This window comes from Corvus cornix, chromosome 7 (genome assembly GCF_000738735.6).
Source record: "Corvus cornix cornix isolate S_Up_H32 chromosome 7, ASM73873v5, whole genome shotgun sequence".
Taxonomy (NCBI): Eukaryota; Metazoa; Chordata; class Aves; order Passeriformes; family Corvidae; genus Corvus; species Corvus cornix.
In genome coordinates this window covers 31,490,331-31,509,649 of record NC_046337.1, presented here as the reverse complement: position 1 = coordinate 31,509,649, position 19,319 = coordinate 31,490,331, and the positions used below count along the sequence as shown (strand labels likewise).

Here is a 19,319-nt window from a genome sequence, read left to right as displayed (position 1 = left end):
AGCGGCACAGCCCCGCTCAGCGCTCCCGCCGCCTTTTATCCTGGGAATGGCCGGAGACAGCGGCCAGGGGATGTTTCAGACGAAGGGCTGAGCATGGCAGTGGGCACGAGCAGCATCCCCCGGGCAGGGGCAGCAGCCCCGCAGACGCCCTACCTCCCCAGCTCCCCGCACTCACCGGCGCTCTGAGGGGCGCTCGGCAGGGGCACTAATGGAGGTTGGAGCGCCCTCTACAAACTATCTGACAGGAGGCTGTGGGCAGGTAAGGGGCGGGCTCTGCTCCCAGGCAACCGACGAGAGGACACATTCTCAAGCTGTGCCAGCGGAGGGGCATTAAGAAGAATTTCTTCAGAGAAAAAGTGGTTGTAAGGGGTTGCTCAGGGAGGTGGCGGAGTCACCGTCCCTGGAGGTGTTTAAGGAGAGTCTCGACGCGGCACTGGGTACAAGGCTCTGGCTGATGAGGGGGTGTTGGGGCCGTTCCCCACCTGCGCCGCTCCTGTGTCTCCGTGAGGGGGCGCGCGCGCAGCCCGCCCGCAGCACGCGGCGGCGGCGGCGCCAATCAGCGCCGGCCGGGGCGGGGCGGGGCCGGCGCGCGGGTGGCGGCGGGACAAGATGGTGTCGCCGGGCGCGCTCCGCGTGGTGCGGTGCGGGGGCAGCGCCCTGCGCGGCGCCAGGGCCGTGTTCTCTGCCGACTGCAGGCAAGCGGGGAGGAGGGCCGGGGCTGCCGCGCTCGGGGGGGCTCCTGAGCTCCGAGCGGAGCTCTGCCCACCGGTGTCCCCGCGGCCTGCGGCTGCCGCGGGACGCCCGGGCCCTTTCCGCCGGGGTAACGGCGTTTCCCCCCTGCAGGTACCTGCTGTGCGCCTCGGGGGACTTCGTGAAGGTGTACAGCGTGAACACCGAGGAGACCCTGCGGCTCATGGGCGGCCACGCCGACCTGGTGACCGGCATCCAGCTCAACCCACACAACCACATGCAGGTTTGCGGGGGCAGGTCTGGCCTGGGGGTGGTCGCGGGTGCCCCTGAGCCTTATGTGGCTCCGCGGGGGCTGTCCCGGGGCTGCCTGGAGTTTGGGAGTCATTAGGGCGTCGTTGGGCTGATGTTTCGCGGAACCTGACAAGAAGGGTAGACGCTGTGTCAGTTACCTACAAACACAAACGTGAAATGTCATCTGGATTACACTCCTTGAATGGAATGACAACAAAACGGAAATATCAGCAAAATTTCCGGTTCTTTGATTGAAAGGGTAAAAGAAGTACGTGAGAAAATCAGAAATACTGTGGTTGGTGTTAGCCACTCTGTATCTGCTGGTACTGATACAGATTTGACTAAATCCCTTTAACTTGCCCAGTGGCTCCCTCTGCCCCCAGCCTGCCTTCCCTGCTCTCAGTTTGCTTGGGCTTTTTTGATGTCTATATGTAAACAAGAGTTATTTAACAAGAGGGACTGATCTGCATATTAGCTGTGCAAAATCTAATGTAGGTGTTAATAGATGTTCACGTGATGGGTATCTGTGCATTCACACTTTGTGACAATGTACATTTTAAACTAGAGTAATAGTGTTGTACTTCCCTTGCACCTCCCTTGAAGGTCACACAGAGCTGGTGTCTGTCCTGAGTTTTTTATGATTCAGTTACCTGGAATCGCAGTTGTGATTGTATGTAAAATCTGGCTTTGATATATTGCTATTACTTATATAGTTGGTTTTTTTCTTCAGCTCTATTCTTCCTCTCTCGATGGCACTATTAAGCTGTGGGACTTCATGGATGGGATTCCCATTAAAGTATGTTGTTATTCTTTTTAAGAGCATGTCAAAAATGGGTACAAATCAGTCTGAGATGGATTGTTCTACTATGAACACTACCTAAAACCCATCTAATTATGGGAGTAATAGAATGTATGGTGATGATGATGATGCAGATTCTTTTGGGGAAGAAGATGGGAGATGTACTGACATACTGACTTTGCTGCCTGTTGCAGTTTGGAGTCCAGTGTAGCTCTGGAAAGTGTGCTGCAGTTTGGGATATACCAACAGGAATTGTTACAATGGCTTGAAAATGTGGGCTGCTGACTGTCCTTTTGCTCACATTTTCTGCTAAATATTTCCCTCTGGGTGGGTATTCTGCTCTGTTTTAGGGGTAAGGTATCTAAAGGTTTTTCAGTAAATTGGATGTCTCATATTTTATTACTACTGTTTTAACATTTGTATTAGTCCTTGCTAGAATAAAGATATATTTATTTGACTTAGAGTCGAGAATTTCAGTTAACACATGAAGGTTTCTATAAGATATTATTTCCTTACTTTAAAGACATACACACAAATGTAGTAATTGTTGATTTCCTTCTCTTTTTTTCTTCAGACTTTCACTGTAGGATCCAAACTTCTGGCACTGTACACACCTGCTAGTGCTGAGGACTCAGTGTTTGTTGTCATTCCAAAGAAGGGTGAACGAGGTACAGTACAAGTAGCATCATCCATGTCATCTCAGTCATTCTGTGTCTGTGCCACTGTCCCAGCAGTGAACGGTGTGCTGCAAGAATGGCTTTAATATGTTAGTTGTGAAATATTTCTTAAATCCTGTGGCAGATGTCTGTAGTCCTGCATTTTGTACTTCTTTGTTTTCATTCTATGACACCTATCCTTCCAATACTTGTCTAGAAGAGTGCTCATCTTTGCTTTTGAAGCATGTACTGCATGGATGTGATCTTGTAGATGCAGTAAATCTTTGAGCATTGCTCACCAAGGTACAGGTTGTAGTACTCAAGTTGGGTATGAGTGCTTGAGATTTTCCTCCCACCTTAGGCAGTATTAACATAAAGAGACTTGTCCTATTAACAGCATGCCTAGATATTTTTTTATGGGATTTTGTCTGCAATAAATACATCTAGGCCTTACTGTGTACTATAATATATTGCTATTTCAGAGCAAGAGCAAATACTGTGTGGCTTCCCTTGGTTTCTGCTTACTCTTGCACTGATATCCAGTGTCTGGTCCTCATTCTTCAGTACTACTGTTGGTTTCAAACAGATTTTTTTCTTTTGTCAGATACATTCCAGCTGGTCTCAGTTAAGCTGACAAAAGGAGCAGGCCAAGATCTGGAAGCCAAGGAGCTGTCAGTGGTTCTGGATGGTGTGGGTGCATCAATGAAGCACATTGCATTTGGAAGAGAAGTATGTTCGCCTTTGGCTTTTTTTCTTCTCTGGGGTGTTGGTTGGATGGGGTTTTTTTTCCTCTCAGATGAACTATATGCTGTTTATGTCTTTATACAAGCACAGCATTAGTGAAACAAAAGTGAAAGTAAATGAATCAGTGTAAGACCTGTGCTTTCTTTTATATTACAAAAAATAAAAGAAACTTTGACATTTATAATGGAAAAGTACTTAATATCAGCTTATATGTTGCCTCCAGTGTAAAGTACTTTGTAGCGAAATGTGCTTTATTTTTTTCTTGTGTAAGAACATAATCTGTATGTCCTAAATGGCTTTACTTTAACAGGGTGCATATGTCGCATCAGTGAAGGATGTGAATCTCCAAGTTTATTTTTTTAAACGGAAGCTGTTGAACAGGTAAGAATGAGAATGAAAATATCAGGTATTGATTCAGTCTGGTATGTCCTAAATGTTTATTAACTTATGATGTGTGCGCACATGATCTCATATTTGGTTTTCTGCTGGAGGGGATGTAGTCACTGTGTAGGAAGTTTCCTCTAGAAGTGAACAGTGAGCAGATCAGTGGCAGTGGTACCTTACCTTTACAGCTCAGGAATGTATTTTTTTCAGTTAAATACTTAGGTTGGTGCTGAACTGAAATAAGTGACATCATTTGGGCAGGGCCCAGGAAGTGGGAGGGGAGGAGGAGAAAAGAGAGTGGAAGAGGGAGAGAAAGAGAGAAGCAAAATCTCTTTCAGCTTGATTGAAGGCAGAGAATTAAGGAAATCAAGAGAAAAGTAAGTCTGTCACTTATTTTTTGAGAGTGCATGTAACCACAACAACTTGAAGATGTTTAATTTTGCTAACCAGAATTTTTTTTTATGTGCACTAGCTGATCCTTTTGAAGATTTGTTTTAGAAAAACCAACCCAACTCTTATAACTGAAGTTACTTTCTTAACTCTTGAAGGTTTTCTTTAAGTACAATGAAGACAAAAGGAGGAGACAATCACTTCAGTTGCGTCGTGTGCCATCCTACGGAGGATTGCATTGCAACTGGCCATGCTGATGGAAAGATTCGCCTCTGGTATGTGCATTTTGGTTAACTGTGTATCCCATAAACTCCTCTCACTGTAGGAATTAAGTCAAACCTGAGCAAAGCAATCTAATTTGTCTTTAGCATTGCCATTTTCAGAAGTCAGAATGAGCAATGAACCTGCAGTGCTGACAGTATAATGTGGAAAAAATGCCTATGTTAAGTTATGCTCCATTGAATCTAAACTTAGGTGTAAAAGGTAATGCAAGAGCAGCTTAAATAACTCTTTATGGATGAGTCCTAAGGAGAACACACCAGTGGAATACATGATTAAAAACGTTGCATGGCTAAGTTGCTTCCAGGGCTGAGTTGCTCAGTATAACTCAGATGTGGACCAGGAGAGTTCTGAAAACCTGTAGCCTGGTTCCTGCCCTCCTGTATCGCTTAAGCATAGGATAAACTAGTCTAAAAGTTAGAGGACAGGATGATATAATTGATTCAATTCAGTATTTCCTTTTGTTTACTCTGTTGTTGATGTTGTGAGTAAAGAACTGTTCTGTTCCTCTCTACACAGGAGGAATTTCCACCACAGGAAAGAGTACACATATTCCACACTGCACTGGCATCATGATATTGTCATGGATCTGGCTTTTTCTGTGGAGGGTGAGTAAAAGAAAAATAAAACCAAAACAGAGCAATAAAAAAAAACATACCAAAAAGCCAACAAACCTCCATCAAACAAACAAAACCTTCTCAAATTTGAAGTGTTGCAGCAGACAAGGAAGCTCCAAGTTTGTCCACTTACTACCAAGTTAATTTCTAGAATTTTAAGTATGTCCAGGAAGGATCTGAAATAAAAACTAACGGAGTTGTTATTGTTTTATATATATTTTGACTGACATTTATAATGTCAAATATCTGCCTTCTGTGGTAGAAAAAAATCTAACCCCTTCTCTCACCTCTTTTCCCTCACCTCCGCTCTCCCTCCCCTTCCATTTCATTAATAATACTGATGAGTTCTTTCCAGTTTTACTTCCATCCAAATAAAACAAGCCAGTCTTGTCTGAGCTCAAACCTGCTGTCAGAAATACTACACATGTATCTGAATTTTGTGATCTGAACTATTCTTAAGGTATTTCTTAGTGCAAAATACCTCTTACAGAAGGAGAACAATTCAGCCATATCCTAGCACAAATACTCAGCTGATTCAGAAAGTGATGGATCTACTACTGCCAAAGTATTGTTTAAATTTCACTGTAGGTACAAGTTCCTGTTAGTTAATCCAAGTTTCTCTAGCAGTTTAACAGGGTATAATGAGAAACATATTTATGTGTATTGCCCAGGCTTAATATGTTTGCTTTTGACAGTTTTGAGAAACTCATGTCTGTCTGTTGTTGTAAAGACATAGGCTGCTGATTTTATTTTTAAGCAAAACCTTTTAACTGTATTTTTATTGCTGGAAAAGGAACCAGGTTGCTGAGTGGTGGAGTGGAATCTGTTCTAGTCCAATGGCACAATGAATCTTCGTGCCAGAAGGATTTCCTGCCTCGTTTGGGGTCTCCTATCGAGTACATTTCCATGTCCTCCGACGGCGCTCTCTGCTGCACCTTGCACACAGATAACAGTAAGGCAAAACACATCCAAGTATCACTTCAATGGAAATGCAAATCTGTATGAGCTTTATTTTGTTGATTTTGGATTAATTAACTAGGAACTGCATAAAATTTCATTACTGATCTGAAAAAACAGATGCTTGCAGTAATCTTTTGCTCTTTGATTAATTTTGTGAATTTGCCTGGTGACTGCTGTAACTTGGCTTTCCACCTTGGTGTCATAAACTGAGCAAAGATAAATTTGCAGTACAGATGGTTACAGTCCCTTTCCCACCAGGAGATGGGTGCCTTTTGCAAGACTTTGCTTTCTCTTTCAGGAATTACGATAATCAACAGCAACCTAAGGTTTTCCAGAAGTATTCAAGGGCTAATCAAAAGTAAGAGCAGTAAGATTTATCGTCCACTTAGAGAGTGGAATGTGTCACTTGACAGCTTTGGTCATTTGTCACCTGATTTTCATTTCCAGGTCGGGATGTCAAGACTGGACTAGCAGTTGATCCTAGAACCAAAGCTTTGGTCCTGAATGGGGAGCCAGGCCACTTGCAGTTCTATTCCCTCCAGAGTGACCAGCAGTTGTTCAGTGTAAGTTGGATGGGCTTGTACCAAAACTTTAATTTACTCAGTCAAGTAACTTGTGAATCAGAATTTATTTGAAGACTTAATATGGCAAAGGGGAAAAAAAAACCTTGCAGCTATTCCACAAAGCTGGATTCCAGACTGAGATGTTCTTGGCTTTATCTGAGACTTCACTTGCTAAGCAAGTCTAAATATTGATACTGAAAAAAGTACTTCAAAACAGTGTGCTGTCCTGTTAAATGTCAAAAATTTCTAGGTAAAACAACTTCAAATTATTTTTCATTCTTTCTTCACTTCGCATCATTGGAATACAGATGCCCAAATCTGCTTTCCCCACATGTTGGGGCACTGTTTTGTGCCACAGCCCAGTCAGGTATAACTGGAGCCTTCAGAACATCCTTTCTCCATGGTTTTATGAGTGGTATCTCTTATAGCTCTACCTGAATTTTAAAATACGCTTCTGGCCTTGCTTTGCAGCTGGACATTGTGCAGCGCCAGTACATCCACCAGGCGGGTCTCAAGCAGTCAGACCTGGTGAAGGTGGCATTCAGTGCTCAGGGCACCTGGCTGGCCACAGTAGAGGAGAGTGAAGAAGTGACTGATCCCGAGTTACAGCTGAAACTGTGGTTCTACCATGAAGAAATGCAAAGGTAGTGAGAATAGAGCTGCCCTTCCAGCTCTCTGTCACACAAATCCCTGCACAGACGTTGCCTTGCAAAGGCGGTTTTTCCAGATCTAGGTAGTTCACTCTGCATGCTACAGCATCTGCAACAGAACACAGAGTGGCACTGAATACACTTACAGTAATCAGAGGCTGTTGTAACCATGGGACTTAAATTCACATATTTTCCTGATATTAAAAATCAGGGAGCTGACAGAATGGTTCTATAGCCCATATAGTTTTCCCACCTGTGTGTAATCCATCGTGAATTGATTAGTCCTTCTCCGGAAGGTACAGAAGATTATAATTCTGTTGTTGATCTTTGTCTTTAGCAAACATATGCATCTGGTTAATAACGCTTTCCCTAATTTTCCTATTTAAAAAATTACATTTTGACTACAAATCGTTATTTTCTTAAAGAAGAAACAAGGCAAAAGAAAGCTACTACACAGATCAGCTATGTAACTGATTTTTAAAGTAGTGGAAAGACTGCCCAGAGTTCAGACTTTGAGAGATGCTTGCCTAGTGATCATTCTTGGTGCTGGGTTACTTTGTGGAAGCCATTAGGGAAATCTGATCTGTTAATGCAATACTATTTAACTGTCTTAATGAGAACTTTGATTGCTCTTCTCCCTGCCCATTCCAGAATCAGCTTTAACTGAAGTCTTCCCCAAGTTCCAAATGAAATAGAATGGCAAGCTTCTGTTTTCTTTTCTTACAGCTTTCAGCTGAATACCAGAATAAACACACCCCATGACAACCACATCACAGACATGTGCTTTCGTGACATGGATGAACTGGGAGATGACTCTCTCATACTGGTAACAACTGGCAGAGACTGTGTGTTTAAAGTCTGGGTGATGGTAGAAGACACTGATCCAGAAAGTAAGCATGGTCAAAACATAAACTTACTCTTACTTGCACCTTGTAACATAGAACCATAAGAATAACCTGAGTTGGAAAGGACCTACAATGACATTTGAAGTCATGCTATAGAAATTAAGACCTTACCTTCATTTGCTCAGTCCCATGCGTTGATCTGTTTCTGCTGCTGTATGAAGTATTGTGTTCTCCTGAGCATCCTGTGGTGCAGTTCTGCCGTAGCTCCACAGTATTACAGTTTGGTATTGAGGTTCCTGAAATAGCCAGGGAGACCTTGGCAAGCTGCTGCAGAAGAGAATGGCAGCCTGTGTTTATTGGTTAAAGAATTGTTTGTGGTAATGATTTTTCCATATTGAGAAAATGGATTTTTGTCAGTCCTCTAGGTAGGCTTTTCATTTGAGACTCCTGCTCAAAGGAGCAGGATGCAGAAATGTGTTATTCTGTTTGAGCTGACTTAGTGTAAAATAATAGCTCTTTTGCCATTCTCCAGATGCACCACTTCAGAGTTCATTTTTTGAACCTCCTTCCTTTCCATTAGGTCATAGAATGGGTATTTAGGTATTTCTGAGATGCTTTTAATAACCAAATTTCACCTCTTGAAAGACATGATGATGTTCCCTTCCTTCAAACAGACCATCTGTGTTTTGATTGCTCTGTATGCCTTTGAATGCGAAATACAAAAGATTTCTAACGTACTAATTTCCATTTACTTAAATGTTGTTACAGTGTCAGGCACACTTAAGTGAAGTGGCACTTTGCTGCCATTTGGATGTCTTGTCATTTCATGTTCCCAGTAGCTGTGATAGTGGTCTTGCTGAACTGCTTGCAGTTCAGTAATCTGTTTGTCTTTTCATGGGCAGGTGAGAACATGTTCAAAAGTACTTTTGAGCTATTAGGGTTTCCATTTGGCAAACTTTGCCAAACCAACTTTCTCTTTCCAAGCTGTTTGTTCCTCAACAGTGGCTGCTGATGAGAAGAAAGACAAAACCTTGTGTTATTTACTGCATTAATAGTAACCCCCTCAATGGTATCTGAAAGAGTGTTGGTTTTGCTTTTTTTCATAAATTATTCTGAGCTTAAATTATAACTTAATGAGCAGATACTTTGGTCTTGAGTGTAGTGTCAGTTGGGGATGAAACCGAATTTTTTTTCTTTCCACAAAATAGTTTTGTATCTGCTGCCTGCCATCATCAGGATGTATTTTAAGTGACTACATGGTTCTGTTTCATGGCATATGTAAAAGTACCAGTTAGCGGTGACTGCTGTGGTGTATTTGCCCAGTGGGGCAGAGTAGGAATGCACAGGTAGAAAGGGTTGACATGCTGCAGCTTCTGTGCAGCAAATACTAGTTTACCAATGAGTTCCTCAGTTGAGTACACTCTGGTATGTGTTAACTGCAGCAGGTCTCCTGCTGGGCCCCTAGATGGTGCCATGCAGTTGGAAGTACTCAATCGTTTCTGGCTTTTTTTTTTTTTTTTTTTTTTTTTTTTTTTTTTTTTTTTTCTTTTTTTACTGTCAGGTCTTTTAATCATCAACTTGTAGCCCTTATATAAAGGGTATTTTAGCATAGGATGAACTTACTGTCCTTTTTTTCCTCATCCTACTCAAATGTTTCAAAAGCATGCTGTAGGAACTATTTTATACTGGGAAATGTATGTTAATGTGGTAAGTACATCACTTTGCTCTGGTTTATTTTATGGTGATTATCCACAGTGGGAAAGGTGTCCCAACAGAATGCAGTGGCAGGTGAACCAACACACGGAAGCATGCTGGTGGGTCACTTGGTGATCCTCGAATCTTCTGTAAATGAGCCATGAGCTTTGTTGGACTTAAATGCAGCCTGTGTTCAAATTTTGAGTAATGCTCGTGTTTTTGCTAGAGTTAGAACAATGTTTCAGAACAAGTGTTGAATCTATTTGAGTATCATTTTATCTAACCTCTGCCTATTTGAGACCACAGTTAATGGAGTTGGCACACTAAGCATGAATATTGTACCATGCCAGTCTCAGGGTTCACTGTTCAAATGCAAAACTGAGGACAAATGAAAACCCTACCAGCTGTTTCTCATACTAGAACAGGGCAGATTCTCTGTACTCATCAAAAATTGTGAAAGAAAACTGCCTTTCTCTTGAGCCTATTTTGCAATAATACTTGAATTCTTCTTTTGTCATGTATAGACTTGAATTAACTGGCTTGTTCATTCAACGCAGCACAGCAGAGTGTGAGCTGGAGCTGTGACTTTGTAGGCAGCTACCACAACTACCAAGCTACAAACTGCTGCTTCTCAGAAGATGGCTCTTTGCTTGCTGTTAGCTTTGAAGAAACTGTCACTGTATGGGATTCACTTACTTGGGATCTTAAGTGTACATTTTGCCATCCACCTGGAAATATAAGGTACATTTTTCATCTGCTCATTTATGTCTCATTTGAACTCTCAGAACAGAAAGAATCAATTCATAGCAGTCCAAGACCTTGTATATGTTCACATAAACATTGAATTTAACAGTCTTATTAATTCATATATAGAAAAGACTAAAGTGGCTTTTAGGTCGTTGGTTAAAAATACTATTACAAATAAGATCAAGTGTTCCTTCTTACTTGCTTATGTCTCCTGTACCTCTCATCCTTAAATCTGTATCATGGGGCACACACAAGTAGTGTGTTGATAGCCCTTCTCTTTTTCCACATTAATCCAGGGATAAATCAAAGTCCTGGAAAAGTATAAATACAAGAAGTGGTGCTTTATTTGTGTATGTATACATGCAAATAGAAATTATATCAATAAAGGCATAATGACCTTACCTGTACTATGAAATACATATCTTGATCCTTCTTAACCTCTGTTGGAAAATCCATGTTTGCCTGGCAGACTATCCCAGCAATGCTCCATTCTATGCTGTCATGATAAAAGATACCATCAACATTTTGTGGTCACAATGTTTTAAAGACTACTGACACAAAGAATCATAGCAGCATACAGGGATTTGTCCCTTCCATGTGTTGTGTGTATGTTTGTAAGCTTTTCTTTCGTGTTACGGAGTCTGTTTTGTATTGGTCCTCTAAGATTAGAAATTGAGAAATGTATTCTGAAACTGGTGTGCAGGAAATTGTGGGAGGCATGTGAGCCACCGGCTTGGTGCAGTGGCAAGCTTTTCCCAGGCCAGCTGCTCCTATAGCCTTTACTATTTATTATATTAAAAGGAAACAAATTACTCTAGGAATATAATGAATTAGTGTATTAGTTGCATAACTTCAAAGGGCTATGCTTTAATATACAAATTCTGTCCCTTATTAGCTTTTTTTGAAAATCTTTCATCATTAGAAGTCATAAGGCTGTTCTGTTACTTTCAAACAAGAGACTGAGAAATCAAATCACATGCTTTCTTCAACTGGAGCAGCTTATAATAACTTTTTTTTAACTACTCCTATCTTTCTGTTTCCTTAACAATAGTAGGCCTTCTTTAAATATGGAAGTTATTTTCTAATCCCAATATGAACACGTAAAATTATGTATGGTTTTGTAATCTATTTAAGCATTTTAAATCCCTCCTTTATATTGGAATGCTGTAGAAACATGTAATCCTTATATATTTATGCATACTTTAAATCATCAAACTTCCCTTATAGTTGTGTGTGGAGTTTCGTACCACTAGAGGTTAATTGAAAAAGCAAATTTCTGATTTAGGTGTCAAAACTAAATCATAACTGAATGGTTTTTGTGATTTATTAGTAGTTGCTACATAGAGAAACAAAGATGAACTCTGAAGGTGACTAACTTGTTTTGACTTTTTACTTCTGTAGGAACATCTGCTTTGGGAGACTAACATGTTCCAAGTACCTTATTGGTGCCACTGATTATGGCTTTCTGTGTTGCTGGAACCTGCTCACTTGTGCATGTAAGATCAGCTTGAATGTGTGCTACAATAATTTAATACTTGAAATTACTGTGAAACCTTGAAATAATTCTAGTTCAGTTCCAGATTTACATGCTACAAAATGCCCTGTGGAAATGGGATGATTTTCATACTTAGGATAGTATCCTGTCCCGCATGCATGTGCTTTGTGTGCATGTGCAAGATATATTGTAAGTTAGGTGAATGATAACCCAATAAAAGGTAGTATTTCTTACACTTGTGTAGAACTTGGTAGCATTTGTGTGTTTTTATTCACCAGGGAATGAGTGAAGCTGCCTTTTCCAGCAGCTAAGGGCCTGTGCGTTGTTTGTTTGACCTTTAGTTTGGCTCCTTTTCACCTCTGGCTCTTGCTGTGTTCGCTTTTCAGTGGAGTGGAGTGCCCACCTCAACGTCGTAGTTCTGCAACCTGATCCCCTTTCTGAACATATTGCTGCAGTCTCATGGCTCTCCAAAGAGTCCAGCTGTAAGTACAAAGCCTTCTTTGACAAGTCATAATTTAAAACTGGGAAAGCACCATTTCTAGAAAAGGTTTTCTTAGAATTCAGACTCTGAAAGCTGCAAGATGGACTTCAGTGTGTGCTTGCACCTGTGGAAACAGAGACATATCTGACAGCAGCATTCAAACAAAGCATGTTATCTTTTCTTCCTCCAGGTAGTTTCTGGTGTAGGATACAGCTCAGGATTAACCACACTTTCTGGGTGACAGTCTCAAATGTTCTTGACCCTCTCTTATAAATGCAGAACTGTACAGCTACATTTTAGAGCTCTGACATTAAATTAAGATAACTCTTCCTACAGAAATGTTAATTTCCAAGTGTGTTCTCTGGATTTGGAGTACTGTGAAAGGTACCTTCTATTATGCAGTAAAGTTACCCAGTTATATTCCTGCAAATAGTGCTTGGAGGCAATCCTGTCCAGCCTTCCTGGACTTTGACAATGCAGAGCTTTGACAGCTGCCAGGAGGGTAAGAATTTCCTGATTTAATGAGAACATTTTCTTGGTTTTGCAGTGTTTGTGTTTAAACCAAATGAGCCACGGCCAATCTACATCCAGAGAAACCTTTGTAAAGAAAAGATCCTGCTTGCTGCCTTCGTTCCAAGAGATGAACCTGAAATTATAAGCTCAGAAAAATACCTTTGGCTAAGAAAATCCCAGCTATTTTTTCTTACAGATACACAAGTAAGGAAAAGTAATTGGCAGGTGGTTCCTGGGGAAAAACTGTTGTCTTTAAAATAGTTGGATGCAAATTCAGAGTTCTGCTTATGAGTGTAGGAGTTTCTTTCTGTCATTTCAAGTCAGTGTAAGCCATGCTTTGTTGAAGGCTTTCAACTGCCAGAACAGCCTAAGCTCAAAATTATTTACTGGTTTTCTACTGTGAATATTTAATGAAGAAACTAGATAACTTGGGAACATTGCCTATGCAGTTTAACTTAAACAATCACCTAGAAGCTGTATATATTACTGCTGATTGTACAGATGTTCCATGTGATGTTCAGTTTCCCTGTAATTTCTGGATGGGGGTGGGGGGTTTTTTGTTTGTTTTCCCAAAAAGTCTATAGAACCTCTAGGTCCATTCTTGCTTCTCTTCAGGTTCTTTCCAAAATAAAGAGGAAGGGATGGTTTTGCCTCTTCCACTTGACTGATAAAAGCTTTTGGGCTAGTTGGAAGCTTCTCTAGGCAAGGTATGGAAATATGGAAAGCAGTTTCACATGTGATAACTGTGCTACTTCCTTCTGTATTTTAGGAGCTAATGACACTTAGCACAAAGTCTCTGGAAGAAAGGCTTACACCATCAAGCAAACAGGTACCTCTCATAGAAGTTCTGACTCAGACGGACAGAGCAGTTCACAATTCAGATGGTGTTCATTCTGTCATATTGAAATTCCCTTCTGTCATGGAAATGCACACCGGACCCTTACCTGGAGCCACTTAGCTGAAGGAGCAGTAATCTGGATTTGCTTATTTTTTGACAAGAAGTGCTATTTGTAAAAATTTTTTTTAAAAGTATCAGTAAGACACTCTCCATTTCCCCTGGGGGGGGGAAAAAAAAATCATTTTCTAAAAGATTCAGGTTACACAAATGAAGCAAAATGTTTGAGTAAGTTCTTTCCTTTTCTTGGTTTCTGTAACACTTGGAACCTTGAGTGTGGTCTGAACTGTGCTTTCTGATGAGGATGAGCAGTTGTTAGTCAATTGTGACTTATCAGTGAAGAGGAATTCCAGAATTGCATTCTAGTATGTATTTCTGTGGAGAAGTAGCCTGGGAAATTGGATTTTTTTTTTTTTTTTTTTTTTTTTTTTTTGATTCATGTTGAAGACGTGTTTCATACTTGCTGAAATAGCAGCATTTGATTGATTTGTTTGATTAGATAAAATAGACCAAAGTAGAAGTTAGTATCTTTCTAATACAAAATCCTGTTGGAATGTGGGCATAAGCAATCCGTTTCTTTGGAAGGTGGGGAAATAATTTGGTGCTCAGATCAAGGTACATTGATGTAGGAAAATGCCAAAAGACAAGGTGCCATGTTTTGCTTCCCGTTACATAACTTAATCTCTCTGCAGATGATGCTGGAGTATAAAAGACCTTTTTGGTCCAAAGTGGAACTTGAAAAACCCATTCTTGGTTTTCTGACATGTGCACCACCTTCCATATTTGGAAGTTAATTGGTACATCTGCCAACTAAAATCTGGTGTTCTTGGGTCCAGATTCTGGAGAGTTTTGCAACCCTCTGTGCAGTATTCTCTCCAGACCCCTGAGAATGAGTACAAAGAGCCACATAGCTCAGTTGAGTTAAACTGGAGTGTAAACTTTGGTCATCTGAGTTTATTCTGAATTTTGGTGACTTAAAAGGAGATAGAACTTAGATGTGTGACACTAAAATTCTACTTAAATTTTTTCAAGCTGGCAGTAGAAGAAAGTCTTCCTGTGACCCCATTTAGTTTGCTCTTGGGAAAGCACAGACATCAGCAAGCACAAGAGGATATAGACCCTGGAAAACCAGTTGTTCATAATAAGCAGGAGCAAGCTTCACCTGCTGTTAAAGAGGTAGGAGTAATTCCAGCAAATGTACAAGCAAAATCACAACAAACAGAATCTTTCATAAAGCTTTCTGTTTTATCTTTGCAGCTTTTGCACACTCCAGCACACATTTTGCCATCTGCTTCCTTCCTCTGCACTATATTTATTAACTCATTGCTCATCTCCAAAGAGAACAAAAGGTAAGAAAATTTCAAGAACTCTCCTTAGTTATCAAAGTTCTTTTAAATTACGTACTTCTTTATTTAAAGTGTAAAAGCAGTTTTCCAACACTTTATCTATGCAGTAAGTTAGTGGAATACTTAGTGTGGCAATGGTCTGGCTGTTCAGTGTATTGGCTCTTTTGTTGCTGTTATTTTTGCTGGGTTTTGCATAATGTGCTTATATGCAAAATGCTGCCTTTTGCACTCAGATGCTCTCTATGAATTTAACTTTATTGCAAGGATTTAATGGCTTTTTTTTGGTTAAATATTAGGTTCTCAACTTTATTTGAAATTACTGTGACTTCCTGCATAATTTTTGGTTTCAGTTTCTAGATACACCAAGAAGTTAGAAGCTTGGTCTTAAGAATTTGTTTAGAATTCAAATTTCATTTCTAATTAAGCTACAAAATACAAGTGTAAGCACACCTCAGTTTGGCTTACAATGCATTCATTCCAATTTAATAGAATAGTTTGAGAGGTATTTAAAATTGTAGCTTACCCCTTCGGGATCAATGTGTGCTGCTAAAAAAGGAATGCAGGCCCAGGGATTATGACAGTAGTTTTGTTTTAGGATTAATATCTTGTCATTTACACTGAAGCCAGTTAAATGATTGCATTTTTGTGCCATCTGTTCTTTAAAGTGTTTCATTAAACTCTGCCAGGCCAGAGATGAAAACCTGTCCTTGGAATCAGCTGTTGTGGATTTGCCAGACGGGCAAGCGGGTGGTTCACTGGGCGGGGGCTCACCTGGAAACAAACACCAGCTGGAGCAGCTCCTCAGTGTGCTCTGTGTTGTGCCATAACAGCAGTGTCCTGGCTTCTGCCACACTGTGCCAGCCACTGCTGCAAGATTTCTTACTGCATGGCACAGCAAAACATCAACAAAACAAAAATCTAATACATGGAAACTCACATCTAGTTTCAGTTCTGAAGAATGTGAGAGTTCAGTGACCTGTGTAAATATTTGCACTTGTAGAGCTTGTACTTTGACAGTGATGGTTAGTATGGCTGTGCATTTAAAGGTCCATGTAAGGGCTGCAGCAGTGGGCCCTTGAAGATTGACCAGAATTTATCCCTGTACAGTGTATATATTATACAGTGGATAATTATTAACATTAAATGCTTTTATTTTCCTTGGCACTATGATATTACTGTGTGCTTCTCCATTTACATTTTGTGAGTGATGAATAGTTTGTATTAGAACAGATGATTTTTAGAAGACCACTACTGTTCTGCCATGCAGTTCACTCCTAATGAGATCTGGAATATTTATACAACAGACACATGAACTAATACTATTAATTAATGCATTGTAAATGGTAGCTGTTCCATATAATTCTTTGGAATTCTGCTTTCTACTTCAGCACAGGCTTAAACCTCTTGAACTCAGAACAGAACAGCCACTTTAAACAACTATGTTTAAAAAAAAAAAGAATTTGTCTTTCCTAGTAACACTCTAGGTATTGTTGCTCTTTTTAAGACCAAGTGACCTCTTTCAGATTTGAAAGAGAAGAATGGCCTTCTTGATACTGTCTCACCTACCAGTTTATCCAATGTTCCTAATCCTGTAGGACTGTGATGTTGTAACATTTGTCATAACGCTGACCTGCCTGCTTTGCAGTTATGTATTACATTTCAAGAAAGAAAACTATTTTAAGTTTACTTACAAGAAAGCTATTTGAAAAATGGCTTGAAATTGAGATGGCAGGAGAAGTATAGTAGTTTTAAAGTAGACTGAAATGAAAAAAAAAAAAGATAAAATCTAATGTTTACTTAGTTATTTGCATGATAACTTCACCCCATAGTACTGTAGTATGTGAGAGTACCTATTAATTGGGTTGTTTCCAACCATCTTCCAGTGCTGAAGAAGTTGCTGATGAAGTAGAAATGGAAAGTGAAAAAGCAGAGGATGATTCAGATGAAGAAGATGCCACAGAAATGGAACAAGAAGATACAAGCCATATGGAATTATTAGGAGAGATGACATGTAAACTGTCTAAATCCCAGGAAAAAGAACTACGAAAAATAAGAAAAACGGACTACAGTTGGATATCAGCCTTCTAAACAGACATCTTATGGTTTTTTATACTGCAAGTTGAAGCTCTGTGGATTAAATATTCTTTAAAAAAATTTTTCAGGTCCTTTGGCCAAAAATTTTAGCAGCTTCTCTTTCCAAAGGAATGCAGAACTAGGGGGAGGGATTAAAGGTTTGAAAAGCTGATTCTGCTCCTAGTTTATTACTGATTCTCTGTGACCTTAGAAAACATTTAACCTGGTTTGGGGACTTTTTTCCCCCCTCTTGCAAGTATATTTAAAAGGCTAATAGCAAAACTGAGTTCATTATTTGACTTGTGATCAGCTAGCAGAGTGACAGCTCAGCTGCTGAAAATTTTCTCCACTGAGGCTGGGTTACTGCTGCCAAAGAAGCAGCAGCAAATGCCTTCAGTCGATAGAGCTTAGCTCAAGGTGTGGCAGGGGAAATCAGGGTGGTTCTTAGTGCTGTATACAGATCAGTAACAAGTCTCCTCCCCAGAAGTTCCTCTCCAGGTGTGGAGAGAGATGAGAAGTGCTTTAACATGGCTGGTTAGAGAATACAGATATCAGTGTTTTGTGGAGTTCACGGAGTATGGAGATTCTTAGGCAGAGGGTACTCAGTGTATCAGAGCACAATGAAACCTTTCCAAATATCAAGACAACTGCATCGTGTAGGAGATGTATCAGTTTATGTGGCAGCCAGTTTAACAGGCCTCTCATGCATCAGCTGGAGTTCCTATATATCATTTAACAATACATATCAGAGTGTAGAATTGGTTTGAAGTGGTGAATTTGAGAGCCTAAGAGTGAGTTGCCTGTGGTGCTGCAGTATGAAGGCAATCAGATGCAAATGGCACAGGTCACTGAAAGTTCTGAAGAAACAATATTTGCTAAAACTATTCAGATGAAAAATGCTGGAACAAGAACAATCCAACTCCTGGCAGTGAAACAACAAAGTGGAAGACCCTTTCCTTCCTCTCTTTTGTTACCACCGTATAGTGGAAGGCAGTTAGTGGCAACACTTTTTTCCTTTTTGGGGGGAAATTATCCTACAACAGACAAAATCTGTCACTTGCACCCATGTACAGAAGGACTGAAGGTCATCCTTAGGCATCAAGGAAAGCACCTCAGAATTATTTTGCTGGCAGGTTTACCTCTCCCATTTTAACACAAAGGCAGAGTGTTTGCTCCTAGTGAGCAGCGCTGGCCCTTGGTGTGCTGGCAGGTCCATCATCAGCTGCCTTGGGGTCAAACGGGTCCCAGGCTGCAGCCAGGAGGGATGGATGTTGTACCCAGAACGTGGCACAGCAGTGACTTCACTTCTGCATTTAGGAGTGAGGTACTTTGGATGTTGGGCCTGCCATGGTGAGGGTGTGGGGGGAGTCTTAATCCCTGAGAAATGGAGACACTGCCATAGAGACAGGTACTGAAAAGAACTGTTAAAAACAAGTCTGCCACTAGGTCTGAGTGCTGGCTTCAGAAAAAAAAAAGAAAAAGCCAAAAATTAGTTTAAAACTCGTTATTAAAGAAAATTTACCTTTTTATTCTTTATGTTCACTGTCATAGATGTCAAAACATGAATGTGGGGATATGAAGATAATTCAGAAGACATTGGTTTCTGTAAAGAGCCTTGGAATGTCTGCCATGCAGCTTGAATTGAGTGATGATAGTCCCTTGCCCACTCTTTATATGTCCTTCTCATCAGACAATAATGTGAAAAATAGTTAATTGATACAGTTTCAGACTAAACAGCTAGGGTTAACTTAGTCTCATGGCAGCAAAGGGCTCCTGCATCTTCTCATACAATAAAGTCAGGTACTGCAGCTCTTCAGATCATCATTACTTACGACTGTGAGGCACATTTTCTTCTATCAGATTACTTACCTAGGACTAGTATTGCTGAGAATTTTAGGAATGTGTTTAATTTTTAAGCATCTTGCTTTCTTGTTTAGGCCTTGGTACGCAGAAAAAATAATACTTTAAAACCAGTAAAAGTTTTACAAATTTACTTTGCCTGTAAGTTCATGTATCTTTTATTTCTATCACAAACTTACAGGGAGAGAAGGAAAACACCCTAATCCCATCACCACCTCACCAGTTTTCTGGTTTTGCATTTTTCTCCCTTTGTATAACAGCTTTTTAGATAACCTTATGGTATATATAGCTGAAGCAAAAAAATCACAGCTCCCCCAAATGTTATGCAATTTTTATTTCCATCCCT

The 19,319-nt window shown here is 40.4% G+C and overlaps 1 protein-coding gene across 2 annotated transcripts; it reads left to right on the top strand.

The window, feature by feature from the left end:
- On the top strand, window positions 1-19,106 carry WDR75 (WD repeat domain 75). 2 transcript variants are annotated; one of them, XM_039554583.1, is made up of 21 exons: window positions 1-259; window positions 844-973; window positions 1,712-1,777; window positions 2,355-2,448; window positions 3,041-3,165; window positions 3,491-3,561; window positions 4,113-4,229; window positions 4,753-4,841; window positions 5,644-5,802; window positions 6,109-6,168; window positions 6,258-6,373; window positions 6,845-7,017; window positions 7,750-7,913; window positions 10,121-10,304; window positions 11,712-11,806; window positions 12,192-12,287; window positions 12,834-13,003; window positions 13,569-13,628; window positions 14,727-14,870; window positions 14,952-15,043; window positions 16,924-19,106. In XM_039554583.1, the coding sequence occupies exons 2-21, from the start codon at window positions 914-916 to the stop codon at window positions 17,126-17,128; spliced, it is 2,340 nt and encodes a 779-aa protein (XP_039410517.1). In that variant the 5' UTR covers window positions 1-259; window positions 844-913; the 3' UTR covers window positions 17,129-19,106. The 2 variants fall into 2 exon arrangements, with proteins under 2 accessions (XP_039410517.1, XP_039410516.1); XM_039554582.1 differs by lacking the exon at window positions 1-259 and adding an exon at window positions 586-695.
- Window positions 19,107-19,319: the final 213 nt, after the last annotated feature.